The sequence below is a fragment of the Numenius arquata genome, chromosome 9, assembly GCF_964106895.1.
Source record: "Numenius arquata chromosome 9, bNumArq3.hap1.1, whole genome shotgun sequence".
Taxonomy (NCBI): Eukaryota; Metazoa; Chordata; class Aves; order Charadriiformes; family Scolopacidae; genus Numenius; species Numenius arquata.
In genome coordinates, this window is record NC_133584.1 from 14789197 (window position 1) to 14808196 (window position 19000).

Consider the following 19000-nt stretch of genomic DNA (forward strand, 5'->3'; position numbering starts at 1 on the left):
GGCCCTTCCCCCGGCCCGCCCCCCGCCGCGCCCCGGCAGCCGGGGCACCGGCCCAGCCTCATTCAAACGGCGGCAGCAGCGCCCGGCAGGCCCGCCGGCTCCAGGTAACGCGCGGCCGGACCGTTGCCGCCGCCACCACCACTACCTCGGGGACTGCACGGGAGGGGGGCGGGCGGGGTGGCGGTGACTGAAACGGACTCTTGGCTGCCGGGCCGCCCGTTTGCCTTGCCCGCCTGCGGGGAGGGAGGGGGCCATCCGGGCGGGGCAGGCCGCGGCGAGAGGCGCCGGCATCCCCCATCCTGCGCTGCCTCCGCCTGCAGCCCGCCCCACGCCGATCACGCGTGGGAGGCTGCTGTTCCCCCCCCCCCCCCCCCCCCCCGCAATCCACTGTGTCTCTCCGCGCCCACGGCCGCGGGGCCGCCACGCACTCGCGCGTCCTTGGCGAGCCCCTTGCCGGCGGCGGGGCCGCGCCCCTGCGTGGGGCCGGGCCGGGGCGGCGAGGCCTGCCCCGGGGAAGGCGCGTCCCTCCGCCTCCTCCTGGCAAAATTCCTCACAAAAAAAAATTGCGTGGCCGGCCACCGGCTTTGATCAAAACGGCTGAATTCCGGAGGGGTGCCGGAGCCAGCGAGTCCTCCCCAGCCTAGACCTCTCCCTGCCGAGCTCCGTGCCCCGCCGCCGCGCTTCTTGTGGTAATTCCGCAGGTTTTTAGCCGAGGCCTGTTTCCCGGCAGGCCCTGAAGCTGCCGCAGCGGCAGCCCAGCCTTCGGCAGAGATGCAAATAAGCAATTAGAAACCGATTTTCTGCTTTAATCGAGGAGGCCCCGCGTTAGGCTGGGGAGATGGTTTTTCTCGTGCGCTGAAGTGGTTTTACCCAAGTTGAATATGATTGAAATTAACTTTCTGGTCTTAACCCTTGTTCCTGAGCTGTTCTTGTCCCATAGCGAGTTTAATGGTGCTTCCTTCCCTCTGCATAGTCCAGCATCACCAGCTACTTAATTAAAAAGAAATGTATTTTTAACCGCGTGGCTGTACTAGCTGTAAAGCCCGAGGATTGCTTTGGGAACATATAACATCACCCACAAATGGAATTTACATTGTAGTTTAAAATTATTTCATTTAGCTCATATGAAAGAATATATTCCATGTAAGTACTTTAATTTTTAGCTGTTTCAGAGAATACACTTAAAAGGTCCATTAAAGAAGGAGAAATGGACATTTTCTTTAAATGACTCCCTGCTTGTCAGTTTACTTACAATCTTTTTCCTTATTTAAAAGCATCTTGAGGTGGTTGAAGGTTGAGCTGTTTATCTCGGCGTGAGGGACTGCAAGGGGGAAAGATGAGTTCCTTTGGACTTTATTTTCTTGTTGAAATACATGGAGTCAACATGACTTACAAAATAATTGAGCAACCGAAACAGAGGTGCTATCTTGTATTGCAGAGCTAAGGAAGAACAGTCTTGCTGTTGGTAGAGTGTGTTAATTGAAAGCATGTTGGCTACCAGGCTGTCCCGGCCTCTCCTGAACTTCCCTGTGAAAGCCCTGAATTTCAAGGACACACGGAATGGCTTCAGGTAAGTAACTTGGTAGAGAAGAAAGAGTGAGATCTTGAGTAAAGCACACATTGAGGGCCCATTCGATTTCAGTGGGACAGTTTATTAACAGAATCACAGGATGATTGAGGTTGGAAGGGACCTCTAGAGGTCGTCTGGTCCAACCACCATGCTCAAGCAAGGCCTCCTAGAGCTGATTGCCCAGATGGCTTTTAACCATCTCCAAGGATGGAGATTCCACAAGCTCCCTGGAGAGCCTGTGCCGGGGCTCAGTCATTGAGCAGAGCACAGAGGAGATGGACTCTATAAGCCAGGAGGGGATGGCAACATGGTTTTTTTACACTTGCACAACCATCCGCAGTCACAAGGTGATTGACTAGAACATTACCTCAGTGTCAAGCAAGGATTTACTCCTGAATATCAGCAAGTAGGCCTTGCTGCAGTGCGAGGAACTGTCATATATTTCTGTGACTTCATTAAAGGGGCAATGAATCATATGAAATGAGAAAGTTGAGAGGGAGAGTTTTAGTGAGAAATGGAGGCGGGCTGAGTAATGAAGCTTTTTTTTTCTGAACATGAACAGAAAATTGCCTAATTCTAGTTCTTAGCTCTGAAAATAATACCTTTTATATTGCTACATGATGGGAAGCCTAATAGTCCAAATTCAGTGCAAGTGGAGTGCTTTCACTGGCTTTGCTTTAGAGCAGAGTTCCCAAACCAAATTAGTGTTTACCATTAATTGTACGTTAGCCATTTAAAAGTGGCTCATGGCTTTCTACACAAGAACTGCCACCTCCAGTGTTGTTCTACTGCTGTTGATAGTGGTGTCCAGCACCACCACCGTCAAGGATGCTGCTGTGACAGGAAGTTGTAGAGACCAGAGACAGCCAAGCTGCTAGAGATTTCCTATGCAAACAGACATAGGCCTTTTATCTCCTATTTACTCCGCAAACACCAAAGCTGCACCAGCAGGAATCTGCTGTGGCCTTAAAAATGCAACTTAATGTTTTAATAACTTGAGAAAAGAATTTTCAGCATATTCTTTTTTGTTTCTTTCTTTCTTTCTTCTTTTGGTTTGCTTACTGTGTATTCGTGCTTTGTGCGTTTTGTAGTCAGGGCAAAAATGTGTTTAGTTTTTTGAAGTACCCACAAGCTGCTACACCTGAAATGGAAATCCAACTGTGGTAGCATTATATACTTGACTCTTCAAGCTGAGGACTGCTGAACAAAAGCGAATGCATGGTTACAAGCACAGATTCAATCTGAGGACCATCTGTGCATTTTAAAACTCTTTGTTGTGGTCTCTAGCATTCAGTCATGCAGAATGACAAAAATGGCTCATGGTGTATTAGTGGACTGTGTGGGGGCTAACATCGCATATGCATCATAACTGGTTCCTCTGATGACATTCCTGCTGATCAGCAGCTGGTGTCTATTTTATGCCCTTGCCTTCAGGTCAAGGTAGGCAGAATGTCAAGTAGTTATTCTCTACAGGTTATGGTGAATAGAGTGCAGCAAATCAGTGCTCTGCAGTGAAATAACAGGACCAGACATGACACTGAAAAACAAAAATCAAGTTCATGCAACTAAAAGAAATGTTATGAACATTTCTGGGCACTTTGAGACACACCAAGGAGCTTGTTGTTGAGATAAAAGTTCCAAGCCAGGACTGCAGGTCAGTGATGTTAACACAGACTTTGCTTGGGGACTGACCTTTGCAGCAATTAAATTGGCTGTAGCTATTTCGAGAGCTGATTTGGCTTGTGACACTCAAAGTTAGAAAAAGCTAAACTGTTGCAGTAAGGTTAGCGGACGCCATTGCCTGAATATAAATCAGCTCCTTTCCTGTCTGGTTCAAAGCTCCTGCCCTAGCAGACCTTTTTTCTAGCCTTGTTTTCCCCAGATGCAGCGCAGAGACCAGTGTGTCAGTGTGGCACAGGTCAGCCTGGAAGCGCCTGTGGTGTCTGAGCAGGAGATAAATTTGAATGATTATGCAAATTCATTTAGAAGAGCGGCCTGGAAGATAAGCTCTACTGAAGGATAGTTGTTGTTAGAGGGGCCAGAGGGTAGATGAAGTACAGCAAGTCTAGGGGAAGGCCCGAAGGCCCTGGGAAGGCAATGCCAGTGCCCAAAGCAAAAGTGAAAAAGCTGGTATAGTCCAGAGAGGTGGCTGGCAAGGACAGAAGCTGGGGTCGCTCTGGTGTGTTGTCTAGGCCCAGCTTTGATGAAGATGCCAAGACCTAAGACAGCATGATGCTACTGGTAGCATAGCTTTTTCTAAATAGAATCTCACTTCCTGGAAAGCATTGTTGCTTTGCTCTGGTCTGTCTTTGTGAACATGGTTTATCTTCCTGGGAGTCAGACATACTGTGCAGAGCTGCTTCAGATTTGCTTGGCAGGTATTGCTCGAAGACATGTCTCTTAGCTCGTCCTCTGCAGAGGAAAAAGTGTCATCCAGGATGACAGAAGGGTGGACTTGGATGTAAAAGCAGTGAGAAAGATCCAAGCAAATTCAACCTTAGGCTAGGTAACAGAGACAATGCCACAGCAGAATACTTTCATTAGACAAATTAATAACTTCCCCTACCCCAGCTTTGTGCAACTCTTGAGTGAGAGTGTTGTTGCTGTTGGAAATGAAAACACTGTACTGCCCATTTTGCGGGTGGAAGCAGCTCGTTGCCTCCAGACCAGGAGCTATTTCAGAATTCTTGGTACTATCCAGACAGCTTCTGCAGCTGGAAATAGCATCAAGGTCTTTTGAGAAACAAATGTTTCATACTGTAGGAAACACAGAGGCTCAGACTAAGGGGAACTGTAGACTGGATTCTGTCTTCTCAAATGACAGTCTGCATCATGTGTATAGGCAACACTACATTCCTTTTCATGTGTAAGCTGCAGCACCAGGGTACGGGACAAGATATTCTGTGCCTGATTGTTCTGTTGTTGTTGGTTTTTTTTAACAGGCCTGTGCAAAGATTTTGCTTCCCTCTCTTGTCCCCGTGTGGCAGCCGCTCTTATGCAAGTGATGTTGATCAGGTGAGCATGATTGTGGTTTCCAGGAACTAGTTCTGCTGAGCTGGGGTTTTAAAATCTGTGAAGCCTGATGACCAAATTCTTCTTTCTGATCTGCCAGAAAGACTCTGAGCTGGACCTCTCCAACATACTCCACATTCTTTCCTAGCACAGAGCTTCCATTGACGTAGCACAGTACATGCTGCTAGGGATGGAAATAAACAATCAGACTAGTGGGTTTTTTCTATTTTTGGAACTCACTCAGCAGTTGAAATCTTCCACCTTAGAGTGGAGGGAATTTGCATGACAAATTCTTGTTAAAGCACACTTTCTGGAGTGTGGTTGTGTAAAGAGACGTAAATAAATCGGTGTGTCCTCACCTCTTGATCTGGAGAGTGGCCGCCTTCTTTAACAGCCCTCTCCTTGAAGGTGCTAGCTTGCCAGGAACAGTGCCAGGTAGAAAGAACGGGGATGTTTTGCCCTCCTGCCTGTCTTGTGGCACAGAACTCAGCACTGTAGCAGTGCTAGAGCATACACATTTTGCTCCATAGCCCTGGGACAGAGTCTCAGAGGAATTCAGATATGGCCCTGCGTCACTGCTGGGCTTCCAGTGTGACCCTGATCAGTCCCTGTATATGCTAGGGAAAGCCAAACTTCTCATTTTTTAAAAGAGATGAGTTGGAATGAATTGCAAGTAATTATTATCTAATCCCACCCACAGCTGCACCTTGCTGCGCTGGCACTTGTTCCTTCTGGATGTCTGATACACCATCCAATTTTTAACGTGTCACTTAGCTGCTGCCTCTCTTTGGGTTAGAAGAAGGAAGGAGGTATACTTCTATTTAAATTTTAAGTTGGAAAAATAAGACCAGAAACCAAGCAAACAAACTGATGACCAACTGGTCTTAATTTCAAATATTAAATCCACTTGATTCTGCTTAGCTTTTAAAACCCTGCACTGGAGGGTTTATGTGCTAGAGAGAGAAAGATGAGTCAGTAAGGTTCACCCGTATCTTTTCTTCAGTCAAGCCATCTTCCCCATGCCCTGCGGGCTGCATGGCACCAAAGAGTGGACTCCTGCCTCCTTTGAACATATAGGAACAGTTCCTACTGAAGGGAAAACACGTCTTGGGAACTGTCTGGTATATTTTCAGATTTCAAGATGAATGTGAACTGCCAGGGAATGGTGGTTTTCTTGGTCTCTTTCCCTTAAGAGCCTGTTGCCAGAGGTGCCGAACTTCTCTTTGTGTTGGGAGGACAGTGATCCTGCCTCACTGGAGTGAACTTGATATGAAACCTTCGTTTCTTGTCTTCAGGAGGCACTGGGTGGCAGTAGGTGGCAATGAGTGTAGAGAACGTCCCTGGAACAGACTGCTTCTGGGCAAGGACATGGTTTTGTTCTGTTCACTGCAAATCACTGATTTCAAATACTCAATTCCAGTGCGTTTTGTTCTGTTTTGTTTTGCAGATTGGCAGCAGAGCTGTGCTTATAACAGGTTGTGACTCGGGATTTGGATTTGCCTTGGCCAAGCACCTGCATGCCAAAGGCTTCATTATTTATGCTGGCTGCCTGCAAAAGGTAGGGAAAACAAAAACTGTATTCTTCTCCTATGGCACGTGCACAGACACTTAGCAAATCCAATCTTCTTTCTGCAGAGCTTTCTGTCAAGGAGAGGGAGGGTGTGTGGTAGCCCAAAGAGAAAGACGTGGGTGCTTGAATTCCGTAGAGCATAGCCTGGTTTAGACCAGAACCAGGACTAAATGGTATCAAGGGAGGTTTTTATTTGAATCACCGAATTGTGATCTCTTCCATATCTGATGGACTGGAAACCCAAATCTAATTTTATAGGCTTATCCGTAAGCAAATTTGGGGATCAGGTGGAGTCTGGTACCTTTGGCCCTGCTCTCAGACTATACATATTTATGCAGGGTTTATTTTGATTAATTGTGACATACACCAAGCCACCAGTGATTTTATGGTGTGTGGTATGAGCATATTTTTCTGTATTCATGAGTACAGCCATGCCTTAGTGTGTATTGAGGGTCTCCTGAAGTTGCTGCAAAGGTGATAGAATTCCACTAGTGAAATGAGAGCAGAATCAGGCCACAAATAGCTTAGCGACGCAGTCTTGATACACTCTGCAGGAGCACTCTGTATGGCAGTCAGAGATGCCTGATCATGGAGAACAGGAGAGAGCTTTAGCCTCTCTCTCCTTGTGAAGCACTGCACTGTTCAGCTGCATGGCCATTTCCCAACAGAAACAAACATAGTCCTCAAGATATCCTGAGGTGGGTCAGTTATTTTGATCCTAATCTTTTAGCTCACGACTATAAATGTAACTTGAATATTTATATTATCAAAGAGAATTTGCCAGGTGTTGTCTAATGTTATCGATACTTTTTCTGCTGTTATTTTTTTCCATTATTACTAAGTTTTGCTTAAATTACTGCTTTCTTCCTGCTTCATTTTTTCAAAAGAGAAGTTTGTGTTTCGATAGCTATGTCCCTTGTGGTGTCTCAGGTTTGGGTCAAGGGTTTATTTGTTAACCTGGGCTCCCTCTACAGGCTTCACAGCAGAACAAGACACTTCTTATATACTGCCGCTTTTCAAAAGGCGTCAAGAAGAAAGAGGGTAGATGAGTACATTTTTGGCAGCTGTTTCCACTCAGCTTTTATAACTGAAGATCAACGTTAGAGAATATAAGAACATTGCAGACTTAAAAACCACTGTTTAGAATAATAGTCTGCCTCTATGTTGACAGGAGCCAAAAATTTGAAAGCTGCAAAATTACTTCTGGGTTTCACTTCCTCTGTCTGAGCTGCCAGAAAGACACAATTTTCAGTGCGCATGTCTGTAACTGTCACTGAAACTGCCCTTCCATTTTGTTGTCTTCACTACTCATTCTGCTGAATGCATGTTAGTGGAAAATCTTGGCCTCTGACAATTTTGGCATAAGTTGACATGCAGCAGCATGCCAGAAGTGTTTTAGCCTTTGATCAATATTTAATTCCTTGCCAAAAATCTGCAGAAAGCTTTTCTGTATTGCTGTGTAATTAAATATTGCTTCTTTAGCTGGACTCACATCCCATCACAGAATCATGAGATTGTTGGAGTTGGAAGGGACCTTCTAGAGATCATCTAGTCCAACTCCCCTGCCAAAGCAGGATTGCCTAGAGCACATTACTCAGGACTGCGTCCAGGCAGGTCTTCTCCTCCAGAGAAGGGGACTCCACAACCTCCCTGGGCAGCCTGTTCCAGGGCTCTGTCACCCTCTTCATAAAGAAGTTCTTCCTCATATTTGAGTGGAACTTCCTATGTTCCAGCTTGTGCCCGTTGCCTCTCGTCCTGTCACTCGAAACCACTGAAAATTGAGTCTGGCTCCATCCTCCCTCAAACCACCCTTTAGATAGTTATAAGCATTAGTAAGGCCTCCCCTCAGCCTTCTCTTCTCCAGGTTAAAGACTCCCAGCTCTCTCAGCCTTTCCTCATAGGGGAGATGCTCCAATCCCTTAATCATCTTTGTTGCCCTACACTGGACTCTTTCCAGCAGTTCCCTGTCTCTCTTGAACTGGGGAGCCCAGAACTGGACGCAGTATTCCAGTTGTGGCCTCACCAGTGCAGAGTAGAGGGGGAGAATGACCTCCCTCGACCTACTGGTCACACTCTTCCCTATGCAGTCCAGGATCCCATTGGCCCTCTTGGTGACAGGGGCACATTGCTGGCTCAAGTTCCAAAATCTTTTGCTATGGCAAGACTGGTAACAGCAGTTGTCATCAGAAAAATACTGTAAAATGCCAAAGCTCCTAAGTTAACAGGTTGGCCTCTTTTGTGTCTTTAGGCCATATACTTTATGCAGAACTGCTCTGTAGAACTAAAACAAGTTCAGGAGACTGAGCTGATTTCTCATTGTGCCACAGGTTTCACTAGCAACATCATAAGCAGAATTCTGATCAGGGTGTAATTATTGCTGGTGCTGATTTTAGGGGCAGAAAAAGCCTGGTGTGGCTTTAGATACTAGGTATAAGTGGAGGTAGAAATAAGAAGCATCTTCTTTTGCTTGGGTATATTTGACCTAGCCCTGACAGAGAGGAAATGACTATGAAACTTCAGTGTTATTTTCATGGGACTGTTTTTCACAGCACACCTGCACCTCAGAAGCATACATCAGCCTGGGGAGCCATCCTAGGAACAGCATTGTTCCTAGGAACGTCACATCCTTACTGCAGATTAAAAGTGTGTGCAGTGCTGACTCTTCATCAGGAAAGGGTTCCTATAGTGACCAGATCCTGAGCACCTGACTGTATTTTTACTGAAGGAAACCTGAGGGACGTGTTTAGACCCATGACTGAGGGGACCCCAAGGATGAACCTGTGCTAACAGTGTGCTGTTTCGCACACAGTTTCTTCTTAACGTTTTCACTGGCAAATATATTCATGTGAGAGTTGTGTTGATGCTTTATTGCCAAAAGACAGCAGTAGACTGGGTTCAGTGAATGATCACGCTGCAGCTGTCTTATTTTTTCCTCTTTGGTTAATAGCTGGAGGAGCCAGCTGACACAAGATGAAGAAGGTATTTTTCCATCAGTATCTGTTACCAGTGGACATATGTGATGTTTGTCACGGCTGTCAGGAGTGTGGTGGAACCCCTGTTTGCTTTGCTTTGTGTGCTCAGGCCTGTCGGGGCTTGCAGGGGGATGAGAAGGCAGAGGTTATCTGAGCAAGCCAGTGTGCAGGCCTCTTACTGTAGGGCTCAACAAGAGCGCTCAGAGCCGCAGGGTGTTACATACCGCTTCAAGGACACACTGATAAAGATACAAGCCGAAGCCCCAGAGGGCGACCATGGAAAGAGGAAGACGAAGGAGCAGTGTGCTTTTTCAGTATGCAAGAGCTGGGCCCTCTTGCCGTGGGGACAGTGGACCCTGGGGCTGACAGCAGAGATGTACTGGTCTCTTGGCATAGCATGAGAAGGACCTTCAGTGCCTGGGATGGAGCCCTGGGGTTGTGGAACAGGCTCCATCTCATGCCAGGAGAGCTTGAATCAATCACAGCGTGCCTGGCTTTAACACCACCTGTCTGCTTTTTCTGAAGAGCCAAGGGAATGGCCCTGTGGATCTGGGTTAATGCCCAGAGTCCAACTTTTGGCCAGGATCGCAGCCCCAAGGGTCCCTGTCCAAGCACCCAGCTGCATGTGGGTGGGAGGGCAGGAGGGATGTTAGCTTGCTGAGCCAACGCTGTAAAGGAGGAAGAAGAGGACACTATGAAGGTCCCAGTAGAACTTATGAGGCCTCTGAAGCTGGTGTGTTGCTGTGGCCCATAGATTTTGTAGCATCTTGCAGACCTGGGATTGGGGAAAGAGACACCTTGACCTTATTGTTCTTCCTCTTGCCTTTAGCTGTATCTGCTGTTCCCAAGAGACTTGCATGCTTGCGTTTGCTGATTCCCTGTTGGCATTCCCACATGTGCCACTTGTATGCTTTTCAGTGCTTTGTCATATGCACTGGCTTGGGCACCACAATGCGTTTGGGTAAGCAGCAAACTTAGCGCAAAACTCTATTTTTAGTCACCATGGTAACAAACACCACTAAGCTGTGCATGGGACTCTTAACTGCTTTGTTTTGTATGCAATATGCTTCTGTGTGACCAGAGTGCAGTAGATGCCTTCTTTTAAGGACAAACACTAACTGGTGTTAACAGTCTGTGGTGGAGTAAGGAAGGGTGGAGAAGAAGGCAGAGGAGATGTCAGGCACTTAAGTTAGTGAACTGTCTGTGAGCACAGTGGATAAGCCCAAGAATGAGAGGAGCCAGGAGAAAGTTTTTTAAAAGACGAATGGCACAGGGACGGGGGGACATATGGCCACCCTTGTGTGGTATCTAAAGCATGATGTCTGAAGGGAACTTTTGCTTGGGGGAGCAAATGTGCAGCCTGGGTTCAGGCTGCAGAGATGAGGACCATCTCATTGACAACTGGCTGCTGGCAGTCTCTGATGGGGAGCATCTGTGGCTCTGGGTGTTGAGAACAATCTAATGTCACTCAGCAGTCAGGAAACAGCCCTGCTATGAAGAACTGGCCTGCTCCAGGTCAGAGGAAAAAAGCTATCTAAAAAAGCCTCATCTATAAGGAGTGAAGAGCATTCTGAACCCTGCCTGCTGATGCTGACACAGGAAGCAACGCTACCTGGAGGGTTGAGCAGTGGGGAAAGAAAAGCTGAGCAGCCATCAGATGATCCTGTGGGACACACTCCGTGTCTAGCCTGTTAAAAGTAAAAGTCTTCCAGTGAGGGATGATATTGAGAGGACAGAGGGAGTTTCTAACAGTAAAGACAAGGATGTTCCCAAAAAAGGAGAAAAAAAAAGGATGCATCCCAAAAAAGAAGAAATCGGGCAAAATAGCCAGTAGGCCGGCGTGGATGAACAAGGAACTGCTGGACAAACTCAGGACCAAAAAGGAGGCCTATAGAGGGTGGAAGCAGGGAAAGGTAGACTGGGAAGAATACAGAGAAGCTGTCCGAGTCACCAGAAACCTGATCAGGCAAGCGAAAGCCCAGGCAGAACTAAATCTAGCCAGGGATGTGAAAAATAACAAGAAGAACTTCTATAGATATATCAGGGATAAAAATAAGACGAGGGAAGCTGTGGGTCCCCTCCGGAAGGAAACGGGAGACCTGGTCACCCAGGATGTGGATAAGGCTGAGCTACTGAATGACTTCTTTGCCTCAGTCTTCACTGGCAAGGGCCCTAACCACACTGCCCAAGTCACGGAGGGCAAGAACAGGGGCTCTGGGAATGAAGAACCACCCACAGTACAAGAAGACGAGGTTCGAGACCTCTTAAAGAACCTGAAGGTGCATAAGTCCATGGGACCTGATGAAATCCATCCACGGGTCCTGAGAGAACTGGCGGACGAAGTTGCTAAGCCCCTCTCCATCATATTTGAGAAATCGTGGCAGTCTGGTGAAGTTCCCACTGACTGGAAAAAAGGGAACATAACTCCAATATTCAAAAAAGGAAACAAAGAAGACCCGGGAAACTACAGGCCGGTCAGTCTCACCTCTGTGCCTGGCGAGATCATGGAGCAGATCCTCCTGAAATCCTTGCTAAGGCACATGGAGAATAAAGAAGTGATTGGAAACAGCCAACATGGCTTCACCAAGGGCAAATCGTGCCTGACAAATTTGGTGGCCTTTTACAATACTGCCACAGACTTGGTAGACAAGGGCAGAGCGACTGACGTCATTTACCTGGACTTATGCAAAGCATTTGACACTGTCCCGCACGACATCCTGGTCTCAAAATTGGAAACTCATGGATTCGATGGATGGACCACTCCGTGGATAAGGAACTGGCTGGATGGCCGCTTCCAAAGGGTTACAATCAATGGCTCAATGTCCAGGTGGCGGCCAGTAACGAGTGGTGTTCCGCAGGGGTCGGTACTGGGACCAGTACTATTTAACATCTTTGTCGGTGACATGGACAGTGGGATAGAGTGCACCCTCAGCAAGTTTGCTGATGACACCAAGCTCGGTGGCGCAGTTGACACGCTGGAGGGAAGGGATGCCATCCAGAGGGACCTAGACAGGCTGGAGAGGTGGGCTCGTGCAAATTGCATGAAGTTCAACCAAGCCAAGTGCAGGGTCCTGCACCTGGGACGTGGCAACCCCAGGCACAAATACAAGTTGGGTGGAGAATGGCTGGAGAGCAGCCCCGAGGAGAAGGACTTGGGAGTGCTTATGGATGAGAAGCTCAACATGAGCAGGCAGTGTGCACTGGCAGCCCAGAGAGCCAACCGTGTCCTGGGCTGCATCAGGAGAAGTGTGGCCAGCAGGTCTCGCGAGGTGATTCTGCCCCTCTACTCTGCGCTCGTGAGACCCCTCCTGGAGTACTGTGTCCAGCTTTGGAGTCCTCAACACAGAAAGGACATGGACCTGTTGGAACGGGTCCAGCGGAGGGCCACGAGGATGATCAGAGGGATGGAGCACCTCTCCTATGAAGACAGACTGAGAGAGCTGGGGTTGTTCAGCCTGGAGAAGAGAAGGCTCCGGGGAGACCTTATAACAGCCTATCAATACCTGAAGGGAGCCTACAGAAGAGCTGAAGAGGGACTCTTTGTCAGGAAGAGTGGTGACAGGACAAGGGGCAATGGTTTTAAATTGGAAGAGAAGAGATTTAGATTAGATATAAGGAAGAAATTCTATACAGTGAGGGTGGTGAGGCACTGGAACAGGTTGCCCAGGGAAGTTGTGGATGCCCCATCCCTGGAAGTGTTCAAGGCCAGGCTGGATGGGGCTTTGAGCAACCTGCTCTAGTGAGAGGTGTCCCTGCCCATGGCAGGGGGGTTGGAACTAGATGATCTTTAAGGTCCTTTCCAACTCTAGCCATTCTGATTCTATGATGATTCTATGAAAAAGTGATTATTTTCAGAGCTAGACCTCGCCATGCTCTACAAAAGTTCCCTGGAATGGCCAGCACAGTCCAGCAGCTTATAACCATGGGAGCTATTCAGGGATAGTCCCAAACTCATATTAATATGCCATGTGTGTGTCCTGGAAGCACCATCGCCAGGGTTCACCGCTGTGAAGGGACTAGCTCTGGGCATGGCAGCCTTGGTTGCTAGCAGTGTCTGGCCCATGTGAAAGGCATCTCGGGGGCTGGCTGCAGTGAATTGGCTGGGCTGTGAGTGGGTATGTGTATACTGGGGGAATCTGTTGTTCTGAGCTGAGAAAAAAGGAGTGGAGATGGGAAATGGGAGTGAGAAAAAGCTCACGGGGGGAGGCAGAGAAGAGAGCAAGATGTTGGAAGAGACACTGGGGAGAATTGCTAGCAGGCAAGCTGGCCAGGCACTTGGTGATCGGACTCTGCAGGAGTCCATGGGAGGCAGTAGGTATGTTTCCCAGCAGTGGGAGCTGTGTGTGTAGATCAGCTGAAGGGAGAGAGCGGTGGGCAGGCAGTCCCTCTTCTAGGACTGTTGCTCCCAGAGCTGGCAACGTGACTGAGAAGCATGTGCAACATACATGTGCAGCCACTCATCGCCTGTTTTATACCGTATCCCTGCTGTGCTATTTGTTGTGCCCCATATGCAAGCCACAGTGAGAATGGCACCACGTTCCCACCACTGCGGCAGTGGGATATAGCTTGAACTCAGGAGCTTGTACTGGGCAGGAGTTGCCTTCCTGGGGCAGGTCCAGCTCTGGCTGCTTTCTTGGCAGTCGAAGCAGTCGGTACCCGCTGACTCGGTGGCAGGGCTCGTGGTCAGATGGAGATGCTCGAGGAATGGTGTTCTGCAGGAGCAGCCCTGTCTGTTCCCCTTCCTCTTAGAGCTGCAGGACTGTCCTGATTATTCCATGACTGCCCTGTACACTCTCTTTTGCTTGATTTGATGGTTGCTATGCATTTGATATTCTACACAAGCCTTTTGGCCGTGTTCAAACCAGCACTTTCTTCCCCCCTAGGACAAGGGAGAGGGTGGCTCCAAGGATCTGGACAACATGAAGAGTGATCGAATGAGAACAGTCCAGCTCAACGTCTGTGACAGCAAAGAAGTGGACCGAGCGGTGGAGCATGTCAACAGCAGCCTGGAGGACCCAGAGAAAGGTACTTGCATGCAATAGGCTCTAAGGTCGTGTAGGTGGCAGGAGCTCCCTCAGCTGGTCTCTGAGAGCATTTTCAGGGCATATTTCAAAAGCTGAGCACATGACTGAAGGGCACAGAGCTTTGAGGAGCAGCAGTGCAGAGCAAATGGCCTGTTTAAATGTTGTGCCATATCAGAAAGCAGCTTGCCACTTAAGATGGCATCTAAAAAGAAAACTGCTTTTTTCTCCACTAGCTCCTATAGGGACATTAGCAGAAATCAGGATGGTGTTCAAGGCCCTGGGATTGGCGCTTTATTCTTGCGAACTGAATTTTTTTCCCCTAAAGAACATACACACTTCAACACATGAAGGCTGTTTAAAAGCAAAACAACGAGTAATGTTTTATTTTGCATAAACCTGTTTTCGTCTACTTTTCTTTATGTTTATTTTTTATGTATGGATCTTCTGTATAAATGAAGTTTTCTAGCCCTGTATTCTCAGGCTTAGGCCAGGATGAAGTTGCCTTTTCTGGCTGTTTCTGAGAACACAGATCTGGACACAGTCAGTCAACAGATAACAGTGAGTTTTTCTAGACCGCAGAGAGAAGCCATCCCAGACCTTTATCAGTCTGTTTCCTGTGCAATTAAGATATTACATGAAGTGAGTTCATTTTATTCCAAATTCCTTTTTAGTCTTTCTTTTCACTGCCAAATGAGTTGGTCGCTTCGGTTGTTGCCATCATGGTTGCAGCAGAATAAAAGGGAGAGGCCGTGGCATGCATGTCCACCCATGTCCACCCATACCTACATCCCCCTTCCCAGCATTGTAGTCATTCTAGTTTTCATGGTGACACAAGAGATTTTACTCTTTTGTTTCTTACAAGGTCTTTCCTATTATTATTTGTATTTAGAGACTATATTATATTTTGCTTCTTTTAAAAAATTACGATGGATAAAAAGAGAATGGCAAGGAGAACAGCTTACACAAGGCTGGAGTTCTCTGTTTGCTGACTTAGAACTTCCCGGGAAGCCTTATTCTCGGTACATTGTGGTGTGGCTGCTCTGTTGGGCAGTACAGGCAGATCCTGACTGTGGTTATATTTGCTCAGGAGACTGAAGTTCACTCTGGACTCTCTTCTATCTGGCGTCCATCATTACGAGTCATAACAAAAAGCTCTGTTGTGTGGTTCAGTAATCTATTAGCAGGGCCTTTTCCATGTTGCTCTCATTAGTCTCACAGAGGGAAAGCTTTCTGCTTGATTTTGTCTTCTAGGGCTCTGGGGCCTGGTTAACAATGCTGGGATCTCCACATTCGGGGAAGTCGAGTTCACCAGCATGGACACCTACATGGAGGTAGCTGAAGTGAACCTGTGGGGGACTGTGCGGACCACCAAGGCTTTCCTCCCTCTCATCCGGAGGTCAAAAGGTGAGTGATCACCTTCTGAGGAGCACTCTCCAGAGCAGGTCCCTCATCCTGCCCCATGTCTTGCTGTGTTAGAGGCCAAAAGGTCTATTACGCTTCTCTCTGCACCATTGGCCACCTTCATACCTTTACAGAGAGAGTGTGACCTGCAGCATAACACGCAAGTGACAGATTTCCTAACCACTCTGAGATACACAGCAAAGCAGAAGTCCTGAAAACCATCTGTGCTGCCTTCTCATGCAACATCCCACGCAAGATCTAATCCGTCATACCTTCTTATACCTGCTCAGAAGCTGCAGCTCACCATAATTCCCACGCCAGGAGAAATCCTCCCCTCTGTAAAAAAAGCAGCCGCGCCAGTGCTGCAGGGTGGGCAGCCAGCGGTGTGCTGTGACGTGCTTCTTGCAGCGAAGTTGTCAGCTGGGCACTGTGTTACTTTGAGAGCTCTGAATGAATGAGAGGTGGGATTTGTCCAGCGAAGGAATGCAGAGCTGGAGCTTGTGTGGGTCTCAGCATAAAGGGGCAAAAGCTTTCCTGTATTGGTGACAACTACCTGATTAAGTGAGAATAATTTTTACTCTTGAGGCATCTGCAGACATTAACAACGTTGTCCTGTGCTGCAGACCTCGGCTGTATGTAGCCCAGGCAGAATTTCTTCCACATGGAAGGGTATCCACTTCTGTGGTCAGAGTTTCTAACACAACTTGGCAATGAGCACTGATAAAAAGCGCAGAGAACTGCAATCTCTGATTAGTCTGCAGCATCCAGTGTCCTACCTGCATTCTCCCAACCAAAGTGGATGGCTTCTGGAGAGGAGAAGGGCCCTAGCTCTGTGCCTGGAGACATAATCCAGCCGTCACACAGAAAAGGGTGCAGTGGACTTAGACTGCTCTGCCCATTTGTGGTGCAGGAGCAATCCATTCCCTTTTAAGAGACAGGCACTATAAGCCACCGTTGGGCTTTTGGATTTTATGCCTTTGACTTGCAAATAAACAAGCTCAGCCTTGGTGCCAGAGGCTTTCTTTGCTGCTGCTTCCTCTTGTCTGGGCTCAGCTCTGATTGCTGCTGAGCAATCCTATTTCCCACCATGCAGGCTCTGTCCAGCCTCTTCTGTGTTCCCCATAGCACTGAGCTTCGTGTGTCACCATGTGCCTGTTCCATCAGCTACAGTGAGCCAGGGAGCACAAGCAATGAGCTTGTTCCCCTGCCTGAAGGCCGTTCCATAGGACAGCAATGCTCAGAGAGAGCCACGAGCAGCTCTGCCAGGCAACCCTTATGGATGCGCAGTGAGCGGGTGGGTGCACGTTTGGGAATCTGTTGGGTGGTGTCTGTCAGGTATCTGCTCTGGATCAGGTCCCACAGCTCAGCTGTGCTTTGCCTGGCCTCTGCCTAGGTCGTGTCGTGAACATCAGCAGCATGATGGGTCGGATGGGCAGTCCTGCCCGGTCGCCGTACTGCATCACCAAGTTTGGCGTGGAAGCCTTCTCCGACTGCCTGCGGTACGAAATGCAGCCCCAGGGGGTGATGGTCAGCATCGTGGAGCCCGGCAACTTCATAGCTGCCACCAACCTGTACAGCCCCGAGCGAATCAAAGCCATAGCCGACAAAATGTGGGACGAGCTCCCTGAGATAGTGCGCAAAGACTATGGCAGGAAGTACTTCGATGAGCAGGTCAGCAAGATGGAGACGTACTGCAACAGCGGCTCGACAGACACCTCGCCCGTCATTGAAAGCGTTGCCCATGCGCTCACCTCCACGACCCCCTACACCCGCTACCACCCCATGGATTACTACTGGTGGCTGCGCATGCAGATCATGACGCACATGCCTGCTGCCATTTCAGATCGGCTCTATGTCTACTGAGGCCTCACACTCTTAGGCTGCCCAGGTGGGAAATTTGTTTCAAAGAGAGCATTGTACACACTTCCCATTAGTCATTTTTAAATTTTTCTAACCTCATTCCAGAGTACTGTATTTTAGCTCTAAAGGGTTCATTTAAACGTCTGATATAACCTAAAGGGCAGTAATTGTAAGGGAGCTTCTTAGGCAGGAATACATTACATTTGTGCAGGGACATTGATTCTTTGCTATTTATTTCATGTAATCCTTTTTTTTCATCTCAAATGTTAAAATTGTTATTTAAACTGCAGTTGTTCTGAAGTGTTTTCAGAATAATTTCTGCTGATGGCCAAACACAATCTTCACAATTCCTGCCTAGGATGCAGCCTTCACACCGTAAAACAGAGTCCGTCCATGCTGTAATGGCAAACCACTGCCTCCTGACAACAGAGAGCATCCAACAGACTTCTCCAGGCCTGGTCACAGTAGCACAAGGCAGAGCAGAGACTTCTTTAATTTGAGGATCAGAACTCCAAATGCTCAAGGTGCTGAAACCGAGCAACTGATCCTGTCCCTTTCTCTTTTGGAATTATACTGATGAAACCATAGAGAAAAAGAACCGGTCTCCTTTTCTTGCATGTTTTCTTGCAAAGGAGTTCAACGATCCAGGGACTCAGTCCCGCAGACCTTTCCCACAGGAGTTTCTTACTTACATGAGCATTCCCGTGAGTGCGAGCAGCTTTACGCGCAGGACCGCAGGCAGTAGGATTGGCCCGTAGTAACATTTCTCTTCAACAGTAATTGTACATCAGCTCCAGACTTAGTTTGGAGAAGAATTCACTCCAGCTCCTGTAATTTGTGAGGATCACCTCTGAATGGAGGGAAGCAGGAGGGTTATAGTCACATCAGTGAATGCCGTTCTTACCAGGGACCTCAGAGTTACACCGAAGTATTTGTACAGCACCTTGCACAGAAGGGCCCTAACCCTCAGCAGGGCCTCTGGGCACTATTACAGTGCAGGTGCTGATAACAATAATAACTCTCATCGAAGGAGTCACTGAGCTGAAATACATCTAACATGACAGAAATCCAACAGAACGTCCATAACAGTAAAGTTAACTTTAAGAGCAGTTTCATTTCCATGAAGGTTGTTTACATGTCTGAGAAATGTTTGTTTTGTACTGTAAGAAAAGAAAAGAAAAACAAAAAACATAAGTCTTTCATGGGGGATGCAGGAGTTAACTTTTTTTAAGCTTGAAAGGGGAAAAAAAATAATTAAAATAACCATCATTAGTGAAGTTAAAAAAAAGGGATCTCACGTGCTCTAGTAACATACCGTGACATGATCAAACTCCTTTGGCTTAATAAATGTATACATGAATTATAACAAAATTCAGAGGCTCCCTCTCTTTATTTTTTAAATATTTAAGGTGAAAAGCTCATATTCTGTAGTGGTGATTTTTTTAATTTGGTGAAGTTCATGCCCGCTGTGCATACACGCTGCTTTCACAGGCTGAGTTGCAGTCTTGGGTCTTACATGTCCGTGTTGGATAGTGCAAGACTTCTACACGAGTACCAGATGTATCCTGCATCTCGTGACAAATATACTTAA

At 47.7% G+C, this 19000-nt stretch overlaps 1 protein-coding gene across 1 annotated transcript; it reads left to right on the top strand.

Annotated features, from left to right (window-relative positions):
* Nucleotides 1–32: 32 nt before the first annotated feature.
* On the top strand, nt 33–18773 carry BDH1 (3-hydroxybutyrate dehydrogenase 1). The gene is made up of 7 exons (XM_074153333.1): nt 33–104; nt 1439–1570; nt 4513–4585; nt 6030–6140; nt 14008–14149; nt 15400–15552; nt 16943–18773. Exons 2-7 carry the CDS (start codon nt 1488–1490, stop codon nt 17410–17412), a joined length of 1032 nt encoding a protein of 343 aa, XP_074009434.1. The 5' UTR covers nt 33–104; nt 1439–1487; the 3' UTR covers nt 17413–18773.
* The last annotated feature ends 227 nt before the right edge of the window (nt 18774–19000 follow it).

Excerpts from the sequence above, each read along its gene's own strand:
- BDH1 (XM_074153333.1), top strand. The coding sequence starts at position 1,488 with ATGTTGGCTACCAGGCTGTCCCGGCCTCTCCTGAACTTCCCTGTGAAA. Across the intron at positions 1,571-4,512 it reads GACACACGGAATGGCTTCAG|GCCTGTGCAAAGATTTTGCT; the intron begins GTAAGTAACTTG and ends TTTTTTTAACAG. Across the intron at positions 4,586-6,029 it reads ATGCAAGTGATGTTGATCAG|ATTGGCAGCAGAGCTGTGCT; the intron begins GTGAGCATGATT and ends TTTGTTTTGCAG.